The sequence below is a fragment of the Euwallacea fornicatus genome, chromosome 16 (assembly GCF_040115645.1).
Source record: "Euwallacea fornicatus isolate EFF26 chromosome 16, ASM4011564v1, whole genome shotgun sequence".
Taxonomy (NCBI): Eukaryota; Metazoa; Arthropoda; class Insecta; order Coleoptera; family Curculionidae; genus Euwallacea; species Euwallacea fornicatus.
Window position 1 is genome coordinate 2,051,739 of NC_089556.1, and position 22,422 is coordinate 2,074,160.

General features: G+C 36.8%; 1 protein-coding gene across 7 annotated transcripts; it reads right to left on the reverse strand.

Annotated features, from left to right (window-relative positions):
• Nucleotides 1-423: 423 nt before the first annotated feature.
• Nucleotides 424-22,142, reverse strand: GckIII (Germinal centre kinase III). 7 transcript variants are annotated; one of them, XM_066291434.1, is made up of 10 exons: nucleotides 21,945-22,142; nucleotides 21,671-21,883; nucleotides 11,334-11,657; nucleotides 9,513-9,737; nucleotides 6,974-7,241; nucleotides 5,648-5,889; nucleotides 5,444-5,589; nucleotides 4,792-5,165; nucleotides 4,437-4,562; nucleotides 424-4,385 (listed from the first exon to the last, which is right to left on the reverse strand). In XM_066291434.1, exons 3-10 carry the CDS (start codon nucleotides 11,562-11,564, stop codon nucleotides 4,204-4,206), a joined length of 1,794 nt encoding a protein of 597 aa, XP_066147531.1. In that variant the 5' UTR covers nucleotides 11,565-11,657; nucleotides 21,671-21,883; nucleotides 21,945-22,142; the 3' UTR covers nucleotides 424-4,203. The 7 variants fall into 7 exon arrangements, with proteins under 7 accessions (XP_066147531.1, XP_066147529.1, XP_066147535.1 ...); XM_066291432.1 differs by having other exon boundaries at nucleotides 11,334-11,812; XM_066291438.1 differs by lacking the exon at nucleotides 11,334-11,657 and having other exon boundaries at nucleotides 21,945-22,141.
• Between the last annotated feature and the right edge of the window lie 280 nt (nucleotides 22,143-22,422).

The following is a 22,422-nucleotide window of genomic DNA, read 5'->3' on the forward strand; positions in this document are numbered from 1 at the left end:
TTGTTGACCTTTTTAAGATTATCCTTTGGGTCATTTTGAGGTGCGTGACTAGTTTGAGTGAGAAGTATTAGAAGGAATGAACATAAACCACTAAATTTTTGTAATCAGCATAAAACGTAATAGTGACCGTTAAAAGAACTCGCAATAGATGGTGAAGCGTAAACGTAAGACGTTGATAACGCCATTTACTGTCTACCATCAAAAGTGTCAAAGTCAAACAAACGTTATTAAAAGATTTCACGGGAAGATAATAAAAATTGAAATTTTATGTTGTTGGTCTTTGGCCCAAATCATTATTTTAACAGTATTTTTCATGTTATTTAATCATTTGTATTATTACCGCAAAAAAAGCTTTTTAGAGGAACCCCGATTAAACATAATAAGTGTATAATGCATGTCTGTGGGATGAATTAATGACTACAGTTAACAATTGAATAGAAGATTTATTTTCTGCGAGAAATAGTTTAAGATTTGAATTTTTAGCGTTTATGCCAAAGTACATAGGGAGAATGAAAACGAAGTAAGTAATAAAATTATTAAATTTACAAACAAATCAGTTCTGCAATCATTCATTCCATGGGCTGTAGTTGGTGGTTATAGACCAGTAGAGCATTAGCAATCACATTGGGCATAAATAGCCACACAGTAAAGCAGACAATTGAAGGAATTGAGCAAAAAATTATATTTGGGTTTGAAATGTAAACCAATATCAACATGTGGAATAAATAAATGAATTAAAAAAATATTTTCCAAATTTTGCGTAGAGTAAATGTAAAATGTGAGTTCATAGATGCGCCTGTTACATCAGTGCCCTTATCCTAATTTAATTGCAACGATAGTTATCGTTCAATTTTTTCCATCTTTTCACTCCATATGTCGATTTTTTCCTTTTTTTTTAAATTTCAAAATTAATTTTTTATTATTTTTCAATACCTGCTTTATTTTGTAGCTACTTATGCTTAAGTTCATTCTCTATCTACCTATGATAATAATAACTTTTGCCAAACGCTAAAAATTTCAAACTTATACAGTTAACAATTTTATTTGACAGAACTAAATTAGACATTACACTTAACTCATTAGTATTAATAATTTTGCTGCAGTGGAATATTAACAGTGTCCAGTACTAACATCACTATTCAGTAGTACAATTTAAGTATTTTTCCTTAAATACCTGTTTAATAATAATTAGCTGTAATAATGGTTTTAAAAATCTAATCTACAGTAACAGCATAATATTAATTTCAATCATTGTCGTCCAAGATCAGTTAGTTATATTTTTTAATACCACAAATACCAGAATGTAAATGTGAAATGGCTCTTTAAAATTTATTTGGGTACTTGAGCAACTGATCATAACATGTTTAGGTTCACTATAAAACCGTATAATACCGGGTGTTTCTGCAAAGTAATTCAAAAATTTATACACCAATGAGGAACAGGAATTTAGAAAGTTCTATGAAGTTTAAATTGAAAATTTGAATTTATCACGTATGATTTATTTATCTTCAAAATTGACATAATCAGAATAATGATAAACGCACCACTCAACCTTAAAGTGACAAATAATTGTACAGAGTTTCAATTAGATTCATTTTTGTAGTTTTTGGTTTATGATATCCTCACATATAGTTTTTTATTACATTTTAAGAGGAGCTAAGTGCCGCCCTGTTCAAGAATTTTCCTGTGGCTGCGAACGCGCGTTTGCATTGATGATGTCTATCTTGAAAATATCAGACTTCAGACTGTTTAGTACAAAAGATCAGAAAGCTTTTGAAAACATATTTAACAGGCAGGGGGTACACTACGTTTCACTCACCTTGAAAACTTTTTTGCCTTGAGAATCTTTTTTTACCACCAAAATGTGAAATTTTTGGGGTTTTTAAGTTTAGCGCATCAAAATACCACAGCACTGGAGATTCAGAAAAAAAGGACGATTCGCCGGCAAAGTGCCTCCAGTAAGCGTATTAAAGATAACACTCACACACGCAATTTATTACGAACACTTTTTATCTAAAAGATTATTTGTAATAAATTTAGAGGGAAAGTACTTTGGCAAAACACTCGGTTTATGTACAGTTTTTCTATTAAAATCAGTGAATCAATGAGTGCACATTGCGTTGCCATTAATAAATTATTAATATTATATGCCATATATGTATAAATAATTCATTGCAAATGCCATTAATATTTCCTTTTCATATCTTGTTATACGCAAAATCATCACTTTCCCTATGATCATTCACTATTTTTATTACAGGGATCGTAAATAAATAATAGATTTGTGATTTAACAACTTAAAGGAATTTATTATCTAAAAGAAATCTTAATTTTTTGATATTTTGTACAAAGTGGCGGAAGCTTTCAATTGAAAGTATTTCAAAATATATTTTTTGTTAGTTTTCTCTACAACAAAGACATATTATCATTGATGGTATTTGGAGTTCCAATATATTGATAACAAATCCCATTTTTTAATAGGAACCAGGCGATTTTATTTCATATTACAACAGCACTTTTTATTCCTGAAAGGTCAATGTATGCTAGAAATGTTTATGTGCTAATCAAATATCATTAGTATTTTTTTGGTGGCGTTTTGTACATAAAAAAATCGATTGGAGTCACATTAAGAGAGCATGGCGGCCAACTCACAAAGAAAAATGCACATGGATACATTAGCTTTAAGGAATAAAAAGCGATTTCGAAATTTAAAGCAAAAAATACTAAGTTCTATACTTAGAAAAATCTTGAGCGCGGAATATCTCCCTTTCAGATAGTAACGATCTTGAATCGTCGAGAGGAAGCCACTAACAAAAAGAAGTATTAAACTTGTTTTTGATTAGACTGATAGATTTAACCAAGTTTAATTTTTTTATAAAACCTCTGAAACCAATTACAATTTGACAACGCTATTTACGGTATATTAAACGTCCACAAAAAGGCAACTCACCATTTCGAAAATTTCAATAATGAAAAGATGTGGAAAAAACACGTATTATATAAAATTTTATCAAAATTACATTTAGCTTTTTTCTCTGCAATTTACAATTTATCTGAATGTATTTAACAGAGGGCTCGATAACAAATCGAGGATATGTTCTTTTTTCAGTATCACCCTCAAAGTATTTTCGATTCTTATTGGTTGTTTCCTCTATTTAACCCTCAGGTTTGTTTCGAATAACTTATAAAAACTAGTTATTACGAATTGCACATCATATCATTAAATTTTTGAGTCTTTTGGAACGAAATACTTAAAGTAGTTCAGTTTTCTAGGAAACCGCCATTAAAACAAAGGTAACATGGTACTTATTGTCCTAATAATCAATAATAGCTATATTAAGAAAGTGACGATTACAAATAAAACCATAATATACCGTTTAAAAGATCATTTAATAAATTAGTAACAGTCGTTAAATCACAAACCTCTCTAATACCTTTCTTCATTTGTGACACCTCTGAATAATTAAAAATAAACTATGCAGTTATAGTATAATATATACACATTTAAAAAAATACAATAGCAAGAAAAAATTACCATAAGAAATTCTAGGTATACAATATATATGCATGTATATATATATATATATATATACACACACACACACACACACACATATATATTTATGTATATGTATATATATATGTATATATATATATATATATATATATATATATACACATTTATATACATTTATATATACATACAACAATCCTGACTTGGACTTGGCAATGATTTATAAAATAAATTAACAAAATATTTATCAAGGTCTCGAAGAACATACTTACGCTAGCGTAAGGTTAATAATCAATTTTAACTACTGAAGGATTGCGATTAACTTACGGATTTAATATTACAATGTACCCCCGTTCTCCCAGATATTACTTTTAAAGTTTTTGATAAACCCAAACGATGCAATTTTACAATAACAATGAAGAAAAATAGACTTGTATCGTTCGTAAAGCGTGTTTCAATCAGTATATCATTAAATCCGTAATGATTTATGATTCAGTTTTAATTGAAGGTGCTCCGTATAAGCTTAATAGACACGAAAATATTGTCATGTTAACTGTGTGTAGAGAAACAAAGTGGATTGAAGAAACCCATTAATTTTCCGAACAAGTTAGAACTGAAGAGTTTCTTGTTGAAACTAATCCCTGCATGCGGGAAATAGGATATAAGTGAAAGTTCCACGAGTTCATCACTTAATTTAGTCGATCCAGAACCCCTTTCAATTTATGTTCGGATATGGATGGCACTAGTTTTTGCACCAACTCTGAAATAAACATGTTGCTGATGCCCGGACTCGTTCTTTCGGCTATGTCAAATGCAGTTTTAAGTTCTTCTATCGCATCGCTCGATTTATGGAAACTTTCAGAGTTTCTCCCTGTGAATTTCGAAGCTAAGACTTGAGTTTTTTCTTTTACTTCGAACTTACCATTATAATGGTGTCTGCTTTGTAGATCTATTATTACTGGAGAAATGAAGCTCGTGAAAGACGAAGAGCTAAAGTCGCTTTTGCTTTGTCCACTTGAGGTCGATTTTCGATTAGACTTTTTACTTTCTAAAAGAGAGAAAAAATGTTGAGACGTTTATGTTTTTAGGTGAGTAATAGGTACATAAAAATAATATTGTAATGGTTTTGCCGACCACGTTAGTTGGGGACCCACTGGTCTGGGGGAAGCTGGCGGAAAAATAGTTTTGATTGAAAGAAGTGGATTTTTAATAACTAAATCGAACGGTCGCAACATTATACTTTAGTCTATCATAATGAAGAAGTTGTCACTGCTTACCTACGAGGGCACTTTCCCCCCGAAGCGGACTTGAATCCTTGGAAGAGGCCTGGGGCATCGATTTCTCCCTTTCTTTGTCTCGGTCTCTGTCACTCCGATGGTGGGCATCTTTGTCGTTTCGTTCTTTCCGAATTTCAGTTGATGGTGGAGATGTCGACTGAATAACTGGTTGTATGCTCTTTTCCAGCGGATAGTGGTTCTGATTGGGATTTTTTGGGGGCGAACGCGCAATCGCCGGGCGCATGCCGTTCTGGTAGTTCGTATTCTTCTGATTCGAGGTTGTGACATCTTCGGACTGTACTTTCATGTTGTTGCCCTTGACGGTCATTACCCAATCCATCGACTCGATGTCACCGTCTTGCCTGGGTTCCTCTCTGAAATAAATATGTTTTATGTATTTTTTCGACAAGCGTACGATAAAACGGCTTCGCCGCACGCGTTTGCTGCGTAAGTTGAAAATATTTCACAGTACCCAATCAACTGTGTAAAGTTTTATTACACAAAAAAAAACTGCAAAATGCACCATTTACACAAATCAGTTTTTTCGCATTTTTTTAATTTATTAACCAGTGCCACATTAATTATTTGTACATACACCCGGTGAGTATATCATCAAAATACTCAACTGAAAGAAGGAAAGAGTTCTACTTACGAGTCTGAAGATTCAGATTCCGTCTCGCTACCTTCATTCCTCGTACATTTCCATTTTTTATACCTATCAATTAGATCTATTAAATACGCATTTTTCTTAGCTTTCCTAATGAACGGATGTTTGAACAATTCTTTGGCTGTCGGCCTCTGCAAATACCGCAAATTTTAGCAACAAACCCTTGTCGCTACCTTCGCGTCAACTTACATTTTCCGGGTCCTTATTCAAACACGATTCCACGAAGTCCTTAAATTGCTTGCTATAGCTGCCTATTAGCTGGGGAGGGTTATTTTTTGGTATAAGGAACAGCACCCGCATCGGGTGCAGTTCGGAATTCGGGGGTTCCCCCTTTGCCAGCTCGATTGCCGTGATGCCCAGAGACCAAATGTCCGCTTTGGAGTCATATGCTGATTGTTTTATTACTTCAGGCGCCATCCAGAATGGCGTTCCTGGAAACGATTTTCGATAGAGGAAAATTCGAATAAATTCGATTGCACAGTTTGTCGTTATTTCGTTAAACAAATTAAATTTTTTTTTTAAGTTCAATTGATTCTTTCAACAACGAAGCATGTAATTACCTACAGTGTGACCCAAATTGGTTCTACATGAGTGGGAATCTTCGTGACCCTAAAGAATACAGAGTGGGAAATGGGGAGAATTTTATAAGAAACTCGTACCTGCTTTAAAAATTGTTTTAGGTCTTACGGTTTTATGGGACAAATAAAGCTTTTGGGGAATTTTATCCCCGGAAGGAAAGAATAACCGATGTGACAAAAAAAGCGGTTAAGTGTCTACTATTGCAAAAGAGTTTTTGGTACCCACATGCCCTGCAATAAGTACTAGCAACTCGGCACGGTCAGGAGGACAGAATCAGGTAAATCCTTGTTGAGAAAGGTGGAAAATCATGGAGTCTCTTGAGAGTCTTACTACCGTGATTAAAGATGTAAAATTGTTCCGATGGTGAGGAGGAAAACTGGGACCGGAGGTTTCATCTGCTGAATCTAAGCTCTCTGACCTACGAATCAGTCGAAAGTACGACCAGGACGTGCGACAATCTCACGGGTGACTCTCCACCCTAAACCAGTTAAGGACGATAACGACTGTCCTGGTAACTGCGAACCAGCAAAAGATGTAGGGGCTCTATCAGAGTGTACTCATTGTGTTCAGTTCCTGCAAACGAATCTACGTCCCCCAAAGTCGCTTCGCACGTGCTTGGCAAGCAGTTCAATAAGCGCATTGACATTGCACACAACAAAGTTCCACACAAGTAGAATCGATTTGGAACAATTTTTTTTTAGATGATAATTTCGATCTCAAAAGTGTCACCATTGCTGATACCGTCTAGAGTGGCAAAACTGATTACATATTATAAGCTTATGGATCAATGCATGAATAAGAATCCTCATCAGGTAGCAATGATGTTGAAATGTGCACGGATATTTACAATTTAAGGGTCAAAAGAATAATAGGACAGGCTTCTCGCTGTGATGCGAGAACAAAAGCACATGTAGACGTCGATCTTGAAATGCTCACCCACAAATGTGTTTCTCTTGCTAGTCGTGTTGGTCAACTGTCCAGCCACCCCGAAATCAGCTAGCTTGACATCGCCCATTTCGCTCAGCAGGACGTTTGCTGCCTTAATGTCGCGGTGTAATTTCCGTTCGCTATGCAGATAATCTAGTCCTTTGAGGACCTCTCGCAGTATTATGGCAATGTGCATTTCTTCGAAATTACCGGCTTTCATCAGGTCCAGGGCGGAGCCTCCTCCGAGATATTCCATGATGATCCATAGTTTTGTTCCCTAATTGAAGAATATTACCTTGAGAAAGTACTAAATTAACTATCAGCATTTCGAGTGAGTCATCCGTAACGTTCCCGACAATTAGGTGGATTTTAATGTGAATTTTTCCTATGATTATTTTTTTTACAAAAATAACTTATGTTTTTGGATTTTCAAACGCATCACATTTTTCCTGGAATTCTATCAAAGTTTTTAAAATGTCAAATCTTTTCTTCGCTTTCGAAAAATTAATTTTTCATCGAGAAGGTTTAATCATTGCAACTTCTGTTCCCAAAAACCGTTCGTTTGGAAAAAAAACATTATTTCGTCAAATAGCACAGATAGTCGACGGTGCATTGGGGGAAAAATCGTAATTTTACATTACTGTCAATAAGATTTGCTCAGCAACTGTCAATTTAAATGACAAGTCGCCACTGTCACTAAACAATTGTTTTTAGAGATGAAACTGACAATCATTGCCTACTCGATCCAAAAATTAATTTTTTTCATACAATTTGGGTAAGTTTTCCTCGATGGATTTCAAAATTTTGAAAATTGCAAAACACAAAGTATTGTTGCTTTCGAATTATTGTTGGGAGACTAAAAATGGCCCCGTTACGGAAAAATACAATTCCTCCCCTTTTTTGGTTTAGTACCACAAAAGACTGAACACAGAGCGTTGCTGGTGTTACCAGGTATACATAGGTGTATCTTTTTATAGACAATAAGAATTTTAATTACTTTATTACAACGCAATTACACCACTAAGTCAAATATTTAACAAATGACTAGAAGAGTAAAACATGTGTACTTATTCTGCGGGTGTGTTTACTTTGAGCAAAGTTTGTAAATGTATGTAAGCACACACATATATCCAACATTATCACCAAAGTGAATAAATTACCTGCATTTAAATGTGTATAAGGTGCGCGACTTACGAGCTCCACCATTAGGATCTTGGTTATCTTAAAAGATATGAGGTCTATTAAGTTGGGACAAAGCTGTGCAATTTAAAGCCTTATAGGAATACACCTTGAAAGTGTTGCTATTATGTGGCTAATATCTGTGAAGAATTAAAAATGTATGTGCTCGTTTTTTTGCTCACGATCTCAAAAGGTATTCGGATATTACTGAAGCATTCTTAAGATCGCTTTTCGAGTGTGTTTAACAGCATTGTTAGTTTTTACTTCACAGCACAGCAATTTTTTACTACTTTTTTTACACATATCACGCTTAATTGTCGCATGTACCTTGAAAAGATAGGCGGCAGCGTAAAAGCCATTTCGGAATAGCTCAAACTGTTCGGAAATTTCGACTTTCGAATAATTATATTTTCACTGACTAATTATCAATTTTATAAAAATTTATACGTCGGGAATCGTTTCGTAATGAATCCCGCATGTTGGATTCGAGCCTACGTTTTATTTCCTGCAATTATTTCGTCAGTCTGCGAAGGACGCCTCTGGTTTTACGTTAAATTAAATTGTTAAATGTTATACGGATAGAAAGCACGTAATTTTGTTAATATGAAAAAACTAATTGGTGAACTCCAATGTTTTTTTTTTTTTGGTAATTACCCCTCTATTAATATTTCGAACTATCGCTTACTGCAATACTGCAGTGCCGCTCCTGATTTGCACTCGAAAAAGATGCCAATTTTTTACTTATAGAGAGGTCGGAGAAGGTCGCTGTTACCTTGCCAAAAATCGTTGGCCTAGTCGAAGCTTTTAAGCTCAAATTATTACTCAAAGTCGATTATTGTATTTTCAACATTTTACTTAGTACCTGTGTGACATTCCTCCCACGAAACCTATGATTTTCACGTGATTGAAATAATAATTTCTTTAGTTGCGGAGATCTCCTAATTCAAAAGAAGAAAAGACATCGGCGCACGTCAAGTTTTCTTAGCCATAGTAATTACCTAAAAATAGATCTCTCGTCATTCGTAATTTTTTTATTCACTATTTTTAGTATCAGTGAAAAATTGTACCCAGGATGCCTCTTGTCTGTGCAGAATATAAAGTTTTTTGCTTCATTTATTATTCAAATTTGTTCGTTTACTTTCAACGTTTTACTTATTGTTCACGTTTCCTCCCAGGGCGCTTCTAGTTTTCATATGATGAATATGATCATTTTTGCAATAACTCTCACCAGAGAAACAATTTTATGAGCAAAAAAAAACAAACAAAAACAACAATACTTTAGTATACACCCAACTAAGCTGTAGGCTCTATATTGCCAATTCTAGCAATCCAGATACCACATTCTGTTACGAAGCAAAGAGATGATTACCTTAAGGTATGACCCGTAATACTTTGTAACGTAAAGGCTGTCGCACTGCGAGAGCACCATGATTTCCTGCTGGATGTCCTCGATCTCATCTTCTGCTTCTTCCAAGTCTATAATTTTAATCGCCACGACTTGTGTGGTTCGGTTGTCGATTCCCTTGAACACTTCACCAAAAGATCCTTTGCCGATACGTTCCTGTTTCGTAAATATTAGTTCTGGATCGACCTTCTGGAAAAGAAAATTAACTGAAGGAAAATTCACTGCCGTCTATTATTTTGTTTTAACGAGAGAAGGTGACGAAAATGCCTTGATAACGTATAAACCACCTTAGGGGGCAACTTCAAACAGTTAAACAGTAATAATAACCTTTTGAAATTGAAATTATTATTAATGTATTGTTTCGCCTAGTGGATGAGTACATAGTAATTATTACATATTTTCAATACTCATTGACAATAATCTGAACTGTTTATGGTCCCAGTTATGACTAATGCCTAAATTAGCATTAGCGATAACGCTTTTATCGCATCTTCAAATATAGCCTCAATAAAAGATAGTTCTCAGAGAGGTAGTAAATATATCATTCTTTGAAAGAAAAGTATTCTCGGGGCTAACATGATTAATTGCGGATATTTCATATTTTTAAAGCTACTGATAGTTGCTTAATCCTGGCTAGAGCTGTGACGCGATGCAAGAAAGCGATAAGGTTAAGAATGGTATCAACGTTCTAATTTCTAAGTCTCGTGGCAAAGGGAAAGAAAATTTTTGGTAGAAAATATTGTTTACCTTAAGGTGCGCTATATCAAAAACAACCATGGTTTCACTTCCAGCACGGTCTCACTCACATCGACGATCTATCATGACAAACGCAGATTTTACAAAGTTATCTGCTAAGCAGATTAAATTATCGATATAATGTATGTATCTTATCTATAATAATAACCGTGTTGAGAGTTCCTACGTTCTCAAACTAAAACACGCAGGAATGGGAAACTCGTGAGTTCTTGAAATCGGGATGATTATTCAGTATATGATCGCCATAAATTTCGTTTGAGCAAGAAAATCTTCGATTATTTAGATTAGCAGTAATTGAAGGAAATACGTTGTAGAGAGTGGGTTTTTGCCAACCTCCTGCATACGGTCTAAATAATAATGAGCCATTATACACTCTTGTGGCGCTAACTATCCGCCATTGTCAGCTAACACGATCGTTTCGACAAAGCTTTCATAAAATAACATACATTGCGAGTTCTAAACCGAAAGTTCAAGCTGTAACTAATTTTGTACGAAATATCAAATTCTTTTAAAGACTAGCTAAACTGGAGACTCTCTAGAGCTTAAAATAATGAAGGCAATCAAGAATTTGTTTGCGGTTTCGCGATTAAAGTGGTCCGTCCAAGCGTCACCGTAACGAAAAACTCGAGTACTTAATAGAATGTAAAGTAAAAGTCTTCAGAATATGTACCGTGAAAATTGCTTTTTCACATAAAACATTTTTTCCTTTTGAAATTAGCAAAATTGTGTGGCGAGTCAAACGATCTGACGGAGGCCAAATTGCTGACGCCTTGGCGAAGGACAATCGCGAGCGGCGCATCCGCCAAAATCGCATTGTTCAAAATTACGACATCTAATTTGTTAAAACTAAACGCGTTTCGAGCTAAATAAACTTGACGAATCAGCAAACGATGCTGATAAGATATGTACCAATGCGGTGTATTTTAATAGATAAAGGAAAACTTATAAGTTGGGAATTTCAGATTTAAAAATTAATCCCGTGCCATAAATCCGTTTTGACTTTTCCACATTTTTAAAAAAGAAACTTACGGAAGCAAATCCCCTGCCCACCTCTCTCCCATTGAGAGGCGGCGAATGACCGTTCCTCTCCGGAGGGAAAATGTTAACATTACTCGGTGCCGCCCACGAAGCGGGTCGCTGGTTCCACTTTTTGTTTTCTCCCAAGAAGCCACCACCGCCACCCAAGTTCAGCTGATCCAGAGTGGACGGGTGTCTGGCAATGGCGGCGCTTTTTTGTTGATGCTGATTCGAACCCCACATAACGTCCGTCGGAAACAAGTCACTGGATGTGTGCACGCCACTGGAATCCGGAACCCAGTTCTTCGTCCATCATCGAACCACTTTCACCTTTAACTATGGTAAATAACACCGTGTGTAATCGGACGACATTAGGTGAACTCAGTCACTACACTGGAGCTTCTCTTCGATTGGAAAATTCTTCGAAATCGTATTCAAGCCCACTTGGCGATGAAGTTACGTAAGTTGATAACTGGTGCATGCGTTAGTTACTATAATAGAATAGGCTGGACTGTTATCAAGAACAATAGGTACTAGCGGGTCTGTTTATTAGCCCCCTACTCAGATAAGGAGGTTTTGTTATGCTGCGGTGGTCCCTGACTTGTGTGTACGCAGGCTGTACCTGGTATGATTTATTACCGGTACTCTACATACGTTTATTATTGCTGAAGCAACTTGATAGCGCACCGCATTAAGCGACATGATAATATTAATAAGATAGGAAAAAATAACTCACAGCGAATAGTATACGTAACGTGTGTGTTGGAGGGGCTTATACAGGATGTTTCAGTTTCAATTTGCCTCCTTTCAGGCGGTTGGAGAAATCGCAAAACAGGGCGGCTTGTGAAACTTCGTCGCCCCGTACATCGAAAATGGTGCGTTTTTGACCGCGGGCCCACAGGATTTTTTTATTATTTTGCAGGGCGCTACCGCTCCTGGCAATATCTCCATGACGATGTGTTATACCCTGTATGCGGACAGTCAAAATTTCATTTTTGAGTGTTATTTTTCAGATATAACTCGCTAATCTGTCGGTTTATCAGAACCCGATTAAGACTATAGCTAAGGGAATTAAACGCTTAGGAGCGTTCAAGCTTTTAAGACTCGGAAGATTTAAATAGTATTCGTATTAACAGTACATGTGTATTAATGGCACAAAAATTTTATGACGACTTTTGAGCACTGAAAAGTGTCGAAAACTATTGATTATTATTATCGATGACGAAGAGATCCATAGAATTGGTAAAGTGTAAAAACCTAAGTGCTGTTGAAATGATTACGTATTATGTTAACGGTCCCATTATGGCTACATATTACACGCAGTGTGTAACAGATAAGGATGCACTTTACGGTAATATCAATGTTTTTCAATTAGAAAATCGAGGTATCATAAAACAACTCGTAAACAAGAATAACCAAAGGTGATGAAAATCTGACCCTAGCTACCGGTCCTAACGTGCTCCCCGAAAGTGCCAGCGTTCACCATGTTTCCTCTCAAGGTTCGGTAAATGATCGAAATTGGATTGGAAAATCGGGCGCGAAAATCAACCTTGTCGGTTTGGTCTGAATCTGTGCGTAAAGTGATGGTGCTGCAGATTATCGGTTCTTCAAGTGGTTCACGATGCGGGACGTATGAACCAATAAAAACGCCGAAATGGAGAATTAACCGCAGAACAAGCGGTAAAACCCACCATTGACCAACGTCGCCTTTCAGTGTCGAGATCTAGATGTTAGTTGTTACTTTTTCCACGTTCAGCTAACTGTGCCGTTGACATGACAAAATCACTAATTAATGGAGTTATCGTCCGTTACATACGCATTCCACCGTTTTAATCGTCATTGATAAAGGTGTCCGAGGTAACGGTTCGCTCATCGAGAAGTGGAGGACGTTGTCCATCAGGTTGGCCACGTCGCTGTTATCTTAAGTCTAAGTGGCCGCTTATCAGATCTGCAGCGAGAACTATCGACTAATTTTAGGACAATACGCACGGATGAAGAAACCACCGGTGATTTCTTCTGGTTCAGATTGCACGAATGCTCACTGATCTAAACTTGCCCCCGAGTCATAACCGGCGGAGAATTTCATGGACCAAATCAGACGTGTTATTTGCAATTTGTTGACGATATCGACGGATACTTTACTCCCATAAAATCATCGTCGAAGTATGCATCTGTTACCATCAAATTCATTTCACATGACCAGTAAAACATACGGAGTGTTCTGTCGAACAAGAAAATCTTGTTAGTTTTTAAATGTGTCCGGTTTTAAAATTAGGTCCATTTCCTGAGCAAACTAGAAAGAAAAGCTCGCGTAATATGCTACGACTATGCAAAGCAGCCAATAAATAAACGCTTCGATCTAATTGAACACCCTTAGTATGCACACGTGTGATTGGTACGGCGTTCTTCTATGTACTTTCCTATACCATCTGGTGGCTGACCGCATCTAAATAAGCAAGATAACACGCCTAATAGATAGCCGTTCTAAGTAGAAAGAGATTTCTGTTGTAAAATGAGATAATGATCATTATTCTGTTCCATGTGAGGCTGCCATGTGAATATTCATTGCAATTGAAGTTTATTCAGTGGTGCATTTTCGGCTTTGGCCGTGTTCAGATTTATTTTCGTCAGCGCGCGCTCCATTCGAAACAAGAACCTGTTGGTCCGCTTTTAAATTCGATTTGAACATTTCGGAGGTTTTAGGACAAAACATTTCATACATACGCGCTGACGTTCCCGACATGCTAGAATTCCGGATTTTCCACTTAGTTGACATGGCAAAAGAGAAAACCCACATGAAAATTTCAAAACTTCGCCTGGTATTCGTCGTGATATACGCCAATGCATAATGTCAGGGCTCTGTTGCGTAACGATTCTTTGCTTAATAAAGGAACATATAAAAAGACTGCAAATTGCAACACTCCTCCGAACGGTTTGTCTGTGCCATTGTTCTTGAACGTATTTATGTAAATCCCCGTTCCTGGGAAACGAGAGTTAGATTACAAGAGAATAGGTGCGTTTTACGTTTACAGGACGATCGAAAGTTCTATCCAGACCTAAGTGAACCACCATTCTTCAAGTGTTTTCTAGAACCTTTATCCTTCCCTAACCTGATACTTTTGTTTACTTTTCCTCGTCCTTGCGTTAAATTATCAGCTAAAGTAATTATTGCGACTAATTTGAGGAAGCCTGTTTGCTGTGATGCCGATAATGCGGCAGATTAAAGCTTTTACTGCTGGAAAACATAATTAGCGATGAAGCAACTCGTTAATGTATCGGTGATTGGTTAATTTTTCGATCGAGCTTAATGTAAGGTCTCAGCGTGCAAAGAAACTCCAAAGAAGAGGACGGTGCATCTAAATCAGGTTTTGAGGAACGAGTACTGCCATCCATGAAGGCGAAAGGATCGAAGTGAGCGAAATAGGCAAATTCAACGAACCAGACAGCCGAAGTCAGATACGTGAACATATATGCGCTGTTCCAACTTATTAGCAATCGGGCGGAGCCACGGAATTCAATTGTTTTGTCCTTGTGTGACGGTCGGCGACAGCAGCCGAATTTGACATGAGAGCGAGGTTAGAAATCCACAACGATCGTCAAATTTAGGCACGCATGTGCGTGCTAAGTGTCTAATCTCCCTATACCGGAGATTGACACATGACGGTAACGTTTAACATTTTTTGGCTCACCATGTATTTATAGAATCGACGTAATAACTTTCGTTTTCGTTTAACTTTATATAATAAATGCACGTTGTAGGAGTACGAACACCAGTAAAGTTCGCATTCTAACACCAGCTATGTCTTAGATTTTTGACTCGTATGAGTTGGGAATCGTGGTAGTTCAGCTCATTGAGCTATCAGTCATCCGACTTTCCTACCTAATGAAACATCTAAATTTTGAACTATTAACCCATTAAACCCATCTAGCTGATCCAAGCAATTTGTAAGATTAATCACTCGGAACCTTATGGAGATAAGTGGGAACCTTTTATTTACGTTACCTTTGTTTATAACAATCCATCCATATTTGGGTCAAGTTAGTCATCGACCAGAAAGTTATTTATGGCTGGAATTTAGTTCGAACAACCTGTGACTATTGAAAAAAGCAATATATTAAGTCTTATTGCAATTGTGTAACACGATGTGGCTGTTTCCATTAATATTTATGAAACTAAATTTTTTTCCGGGCGCAAGCGAAATTGTCTTGTTGTTGTGCCAAAACGCACTTAATTAAGTAGTTTTTAAGAATTACCAAGAGAGAATTGTGGGAACGTGAAAATTGCATAACATGGAGACCGCTTTCATGTATGTGATATTCTCCAAAATGTCGCAGGGGCCCAATAAACACCGTCGCTCTCCGATTTCCCCCTCAACTAACGTGCGTTCTTTTCTTCCCGACACTTCCATTAAAGTCCAGAATCAGCCATATTTAACGAAACTATGCATAACATTATTGTAGATATAACACATGAACACTCCTACAATCCGAATTCCTTTCTACTCCGGTAACAGCCCGCACTTATAATTATTATTCACAAAAAGTCGCAATCTATAACGAAGTGTTTGTGCGGTCGTGCTCAAGTGAAGAACCCTTCAAGATAGGAACCTGTTTGGTACCTATCAACACTGAAAATTGAGAGAACCGAAGCGAGTATTCGACGCGAAATTAAAAGATCAATCGCACGAGTCCGCGAACGACGACTACCAGTGGAAACTTTCGAATAAAAGCGTTGTGTGGTGCGCGAACATGCCACGGTGGTACCCGTTCAGAGGTGTGTACTCGAGGGCGGGTACCGAAGCGGTAATGCGTCGGATTTGAATAGTAATGCTCGACAGGACAATATTTTCCATTGTTTTCGAGTTACGGTACTGCAGATGCGACTGAAACCCAAATCATCGCGTGAAACTGGGGAGACAAAACACACATACAATTAACAACACTGACAACAACTCGCAACAATACTCCCGTGGAAAGCGTGTTGCTGCGACGCGTCGCTGTCAAAATTTCATATCTAGAAAGGGTAGCTGAAGCTACGATTCTCTCTCTAGGGATGAAAACGACGATTTGGGCTGCAGTGAAGCACGATCTCTGCCTTTTGCGGTCGTCGAAAATGTTTGCTCTCGCCTTACTATATACAGGGTGTCCCACAAGTGTTTCATTATATTTCAGTGGGTAATAGTACATTGAAAAATAATATGACTCCCTATATAAACCATATTCCAATAATGCTTCATTAAGAAGATACAGGGTGTTAAACTTAAAACACACCTGGAATATTTCAACGTATCAGAGTATCAATGAACAGGCGAGCTCAATTATGTATTGAACAAAATGGCCACCAATTTGAACAATTTCTATAATGTTATAGCAAATAAATAATATTTAAAACAAACTTAATATTATTAAAACCATTTAGAGAATATCGTGCATATACACGGTATTCGATTTTTTACTGGCAAACGATACGTCGGACGAAAAAGAGTCAAGTGAGCATTTTTCTTCTAAATGAAATTAAACTTCTAAAAATAATTTTTATTTTGACAAAAAGCAGTGGCGCACCATGTTTTTCTTTAAAAATGCGCTGAGAGGTGTCCGCACGCACGTCACTGGTGAAACGAAAAATAGCCCTTTTGCATAAATAAATGCGTCTACATTAACTCTCAAAACATGCCAAATTTCACTTACATATCTCAAACGGTTTTGAATATATCAATAAAAGTTAGATTTTTTAAGTAAAGTTTAACACCCTCTATCTTCTTAATGAAGCATTATTGGAATATGGTTTATATAGGGAGTCATATTATTTTTCAATGTACTATTACCCACTGAAATATAATGAAACACTTGTGGGACACCCTGTATATTTTTTTATCTATGAGCTTAACATCTTCCTGCGTTACCCTAATATATCTTCTATTACCTTAGAGTTTTGCTACACAAGCAAATGGAAAACATGAACTTATAAACTCACGGTCTAATTTTAATTATTTTCAGAATTAAATTGCAGATCCACTCTTTATGGTTCATTATTACCATAGCACGCGGAGCGGCAAAACATACAGTATGTTTGTCCTAAATGTGGTTCGTTACCGTAGCGCATAAAAACTTTTACTTTTTAAATCACGCCCAACGCACATTTTTTCGAATATTTTGTTGTTCGGCTGGTTGGCCGCAAGCAACTTCCAGTACCCCCCAGGTCACTCAGCTCTGATACATTTTAAATCAGCACGAAGCGTGCAAAGGAACACAGCATAAAACCACAGAACAAGTGCACATGGTGTTGTTAACCCGGGTAACTTTCCAAAAAAAAAAAAAAAACCTATTAACAACATCTCCTTGGATTTCCATTATTTTTCTGCCACGTTACAGACGGGATAGAACCACCTCGGGACGGAGATCCAAGAAGAACCGTGAGGCAGTGTCGGGGCCTCATGGGGAGCGAGGCAGGGCGGCGACTTCTCTGGAGCCTGCGATGAGAAATTTCGTCCAGGGCGCCCGACCTGCCAGGGTCGCCTCTTCCCGCAAGGGAGGGGGAGAGGGGGTCGCAGGTTCGGGTGGAAAAAAGCGATTTGATCTCATTCAAGCCGTTCGGATGTACCGGCCCAGAAAATGATTTAACTACGTGAAGTTTTAATGGAATTCTGAGGCGAATCCGATCGAATTAAATAATATACGGGGTGTCCAATTAAAAGACTGTATTATTGTTGTGCTACGCGGTTATGGCACAATGCAAAGGTAAAATGCAGGCACATTAGAAGTTCCTTATTTGTCTTATCTTGTTCCCTAAACTATCAGTAGAAAGTTTTAGAATTTTTATCCACCGACGTTCCCCGACAACTTATTCAGGGTCAATAACCCGGCACTATCGCACTTTGTGCATGAAGCAATTTTCCATGTCCGTTTTTTCAAGTCTTTCTTGCATTACGATACTATAACTCCTTTCATGCATAGAAAACTGCCAGTCCGTGCTCAGGAGTTCAATTTCTGATTTTTCGTGGCCATCGGTACCGAAGGAGTGTGGTCGAATGCCTCGTCTGATCGAAGAAGTTCGACTACTTTTCTTCTACCGATGGCCTATTTGGTTTGGCTCCATTTGTTGTTCTAGCTATATAGTCATTTTCGAATCGACTTTCGCTTCTATTTTAGGTCCGTTTTTGTCAATTTCAAACCACGAGATCAATAAAATACGTGACCGGTTTTAACCGTGGCGACTTTTTTTTCGGGGGAAAAGGAGTGATTGAAAATGCCCCGTTACACAGTTAATGCGATTGTTGATGGTTTAGTTTCAAGATGAATTAATTATGTTTTGTCCAAATATTATTTAACAAGCGATATTTGATTATTTTGCGGTTGACGCAACAGATCAGACACGAAGCGAATCCAATAAGTGCACCCGTGTGGGTTCGGTTACCAAAATGTCCGAAAAGCGGAACGGCCTTGCCAATGCAACTAGTCATATAAGCTAGCAAGGTTTTCGTTTCGTAACTATTTAATTTTTCACATTGGTCTGTCACATCGCTATTTATTGGATTGTCCAGAAAGTAATTGCGTACTTTTCGTTCGTTAGCAAACTCGATGTATGGGTACCACATGAACTCGAGGCACTCTAAACGCGAAGAGTACGACCCGTTTTTTGAAACGTACGATAATGGGTACCGCAAAATCGATCGTCTGCGATACTTTCACACGTAAAAGATCTTACACCAAACATAGTGAACCAGCCCAAAACTCCCCAAAAAACGGATATTCATCTAAGGAAAGTGATGTTATCCGTTCGCTGGGATTACAAAGGTGTTGTTGACAAGATCAATTGAGTAGCGAGATCCAGAAAAACCGCCAAGAATCGATGATCGTACCCGCGAAAGATTGCCACAACTTCGGTGGGATGTTCTGTCACGTCCACCCTATTCCGGAGATCTAGTACCGTCCTATTATCATTGGTTTCGATCACTGCAAAATGGCCTTAATGGAAAAACTTTCCCGACTCACGAAGATATAAAAACGCACACTTGGGTCAGTTTTTTTATCGAGAAGTTTCAGTTTTTACGAGCGCGGACCACGAAAATACCCCAAAAAGCGGAGAAATATTATCGAACAAAATAGGCAATACACATATAATTTAATAAAATAAATTTTTTTTATTTATTTTTAATTGTTTTTTATTTACGCTGTAAAATGCGCAATGACTCTGTGGACAACCCAAAAGTAGGGTAGGAGGAAAAAGATGCTCTCCCTATAGGACTAAAAAAGCTGTCAGGTATCAGCAGCTTTTCCAAATTATAGTGCGTGTTCTTGGGCAACATTTCACTTGCGTAAAATAGGATTAGTTTGTATGTGTCGTTGCTATAGTGGGACCCAACCATTAGAGCCGTAATGAAATGTTTTAACGATTTAAATGATCGTCTTCCGCTTCCTCGTGGCCATTAGTAATTTTGTCGTTACAAATTAATCGTACCTAAACGATGTTCGTGTTTATTCAGAAATACAAAACCCTACAGTTTTCAACCTAAACTAACAAAATATTATGCGAATGCATCACTTTTCTTTTTATCAAATATTTTAAACTTTCCATAGTATTTGTCTTGCTCGAATAGACAAAATTAATGCCGCTTTGCGTATTTATACATTTTTTTTCTAATCGACTTTCACCGTTTCGTGGCATCTAGCATATCACTAATTAATGTCTACCTTTTTTGTTAATGTATATTTGTACGTGCCACGTATTTATAATATACAGTCATTCTTGCATCTCATTACATGTCATGTAATTTTTGATTGTGTTGTGCACGGGGTCGTAACTCAGGACAAATATGGGCAATTCGCCATATTGTAATAATCTAAACTAACAAAAACACACAAAAAGACAGCGTGTCCTGTTTGAAAATCAAAACTTATGGTCATTCAATTGCAATTACCTTCATGGTGACCTTTGACTAAAATAAATACACACACAAGACTCTAATGATCAATTGAATAATAATTGGTTGAAAACTCGACATCCATAATCTATGTTATTGAATCAACAAGAAAACGTGACATGACAAAGCACACAGCTGGTAGGGTCCTACCATTGGGAAATTTGAAAAAAATAAGGGTGCCCTCCAAGAATTGTATTGGTACAAATGGGCTCTAAACAATTGTTCCAGCACTTATCTTTAAGAGTAGAGGGTAGATGAGGAATTTTTTAATATTCATTCAAAAATATTCAGAGGTGGCCAGCATAGAAGAAATGGAATTAATAAAAAAACACATATCAATACAGAAATCCATCATAGGAGTGAGCTTTCAGGTTGAAGCAGACTGGCCCTGCTCCAACAAGAGCTAAAAAATGTGACATAATAGTCAAGGCAGTAAGTTTCCACAATTCCTAAGGCATGCCGAAAATAATCCTTCAGGGAAAATGGACTTCTTCTTGCCAAAGAAGTGAAACTTCTAGTGTGTGAAAGATCACCACTTTCAGATTCAGGCATGTCTCCATGATGCCCACAACAAAATTGAAGAAATCACTATAACAGTTTTTAATGGAGTCAACGAATGCCTTTGCAATTTCGTCTAAGTTATTTATGCTAAGGAACAGAATATTTAATTTTGTTAGGTAATATCTGCCTGGTATTGAAAATGTGAAGAGGTAATCAAGATCTATTGAGCATTTCAAATCAATGCTATTTGTAGATATATATACACAACACATTTTAAATCAAACATCTCTTTGCTATATCTTCCATTATTGTACCCAGTTTTACTAAGACAAATCTCATTTTAATAATCAAAAGCTCATGTTGCAATTACCATATTTATAGCTTTAGTAAGAAGATCACCAAACATTTTTATAGTAACACAACATATAGAAAACCCAGTCACTAAAGATCTGACACATAAAACTAACATGTTTTACTGCAGAGGTATTTATAATTTTTACACAGGGATAACATGAGGATAGATTTCAATCATGAATTTAACATTACTTCCAGCAATCTACTATATTTGAGTGCTCTCTCTAAAATTAGGTTTTTGAAAGCCAAGTGCAGTCAACTAAAGTATAAGCTTTAACATCACCAATCATGTATGGACCAATTACAATTCAAATCAAAAGCAGTGTTAAATGAAGTTATGAGCATATTGAGATTTGAGCTTAGATCCATCAGATTTGCAATCTAAAGTGAAGAAAAAAGGTCAAAATTCACATTGGTGATTGAGCTTACACAAGTAAGCTTCAGAAAAGGTTATCTAAAATGCCTACAAGTTTTAGTATAAGAACTTTAACATAAACTCAAATATAACATTAAATCACCTTGTGTGTTAAGTAAACAAACCAAGTTTTGAAAGTATGGGGAAAGACATCTTACCTCATTGAAAGCCATATCGCCGAAGGTAGTTTCGATGGCTTGTAAATTTTTCTGGTGCAACGCAGAGATGACAAAGATCTTGTTTGCAAATTCCAGGAAGATCCCCCCAGTTTTTGTTCAATCAACTTGGCACTGCATTTATTACCGTTTTCGCTGCATAAAATCCCGATTGCCACAGGCTCCGTTTTAATTGATGCGGAACATTTCAGTTTTCTAAAAAAGAAGGAAAACGAAACGAGTTTTCCAGGTGGGTCAAGTTACCAAAAAAAAATACCATAGTTCTACTTGGTGTTGGTGACGTCCCAGCAGTAACGCAAAACGAGACAGACGTAAATGCGAAACAAGTAATCCCGTACGTGCACAATTTAATTAATAATTAAAAATATCTTTTGCAGAAATCACAAGATTTTAGTATTATTTTGCTACAAGACATCATTCAAGTCGTGACGTCAACGTTCAAGTCATTAGCAACCGCCATATTGTTTTATTATTTTCAATTTCCATTCTATGCGGTGTTGCCACTTGACTCAGCCACTGTTACCAGATCAAGGAAATCGAGGCTCTAAACTCTTTTTTGCAGTTCGAAGGGCAATTTACATTTTTTTATCTTCTTGTAATTAAAATTACCATTTCTAAGCTATTTTTAAGCTTTACGAAATGACTTCTCTTAAATATTTTCCACCTTTTGCTTTTGGTTTTTTAAATACCATACTCTTTTGTCGTCATTTGCGTTTGAATCTAACTTCTAGTAG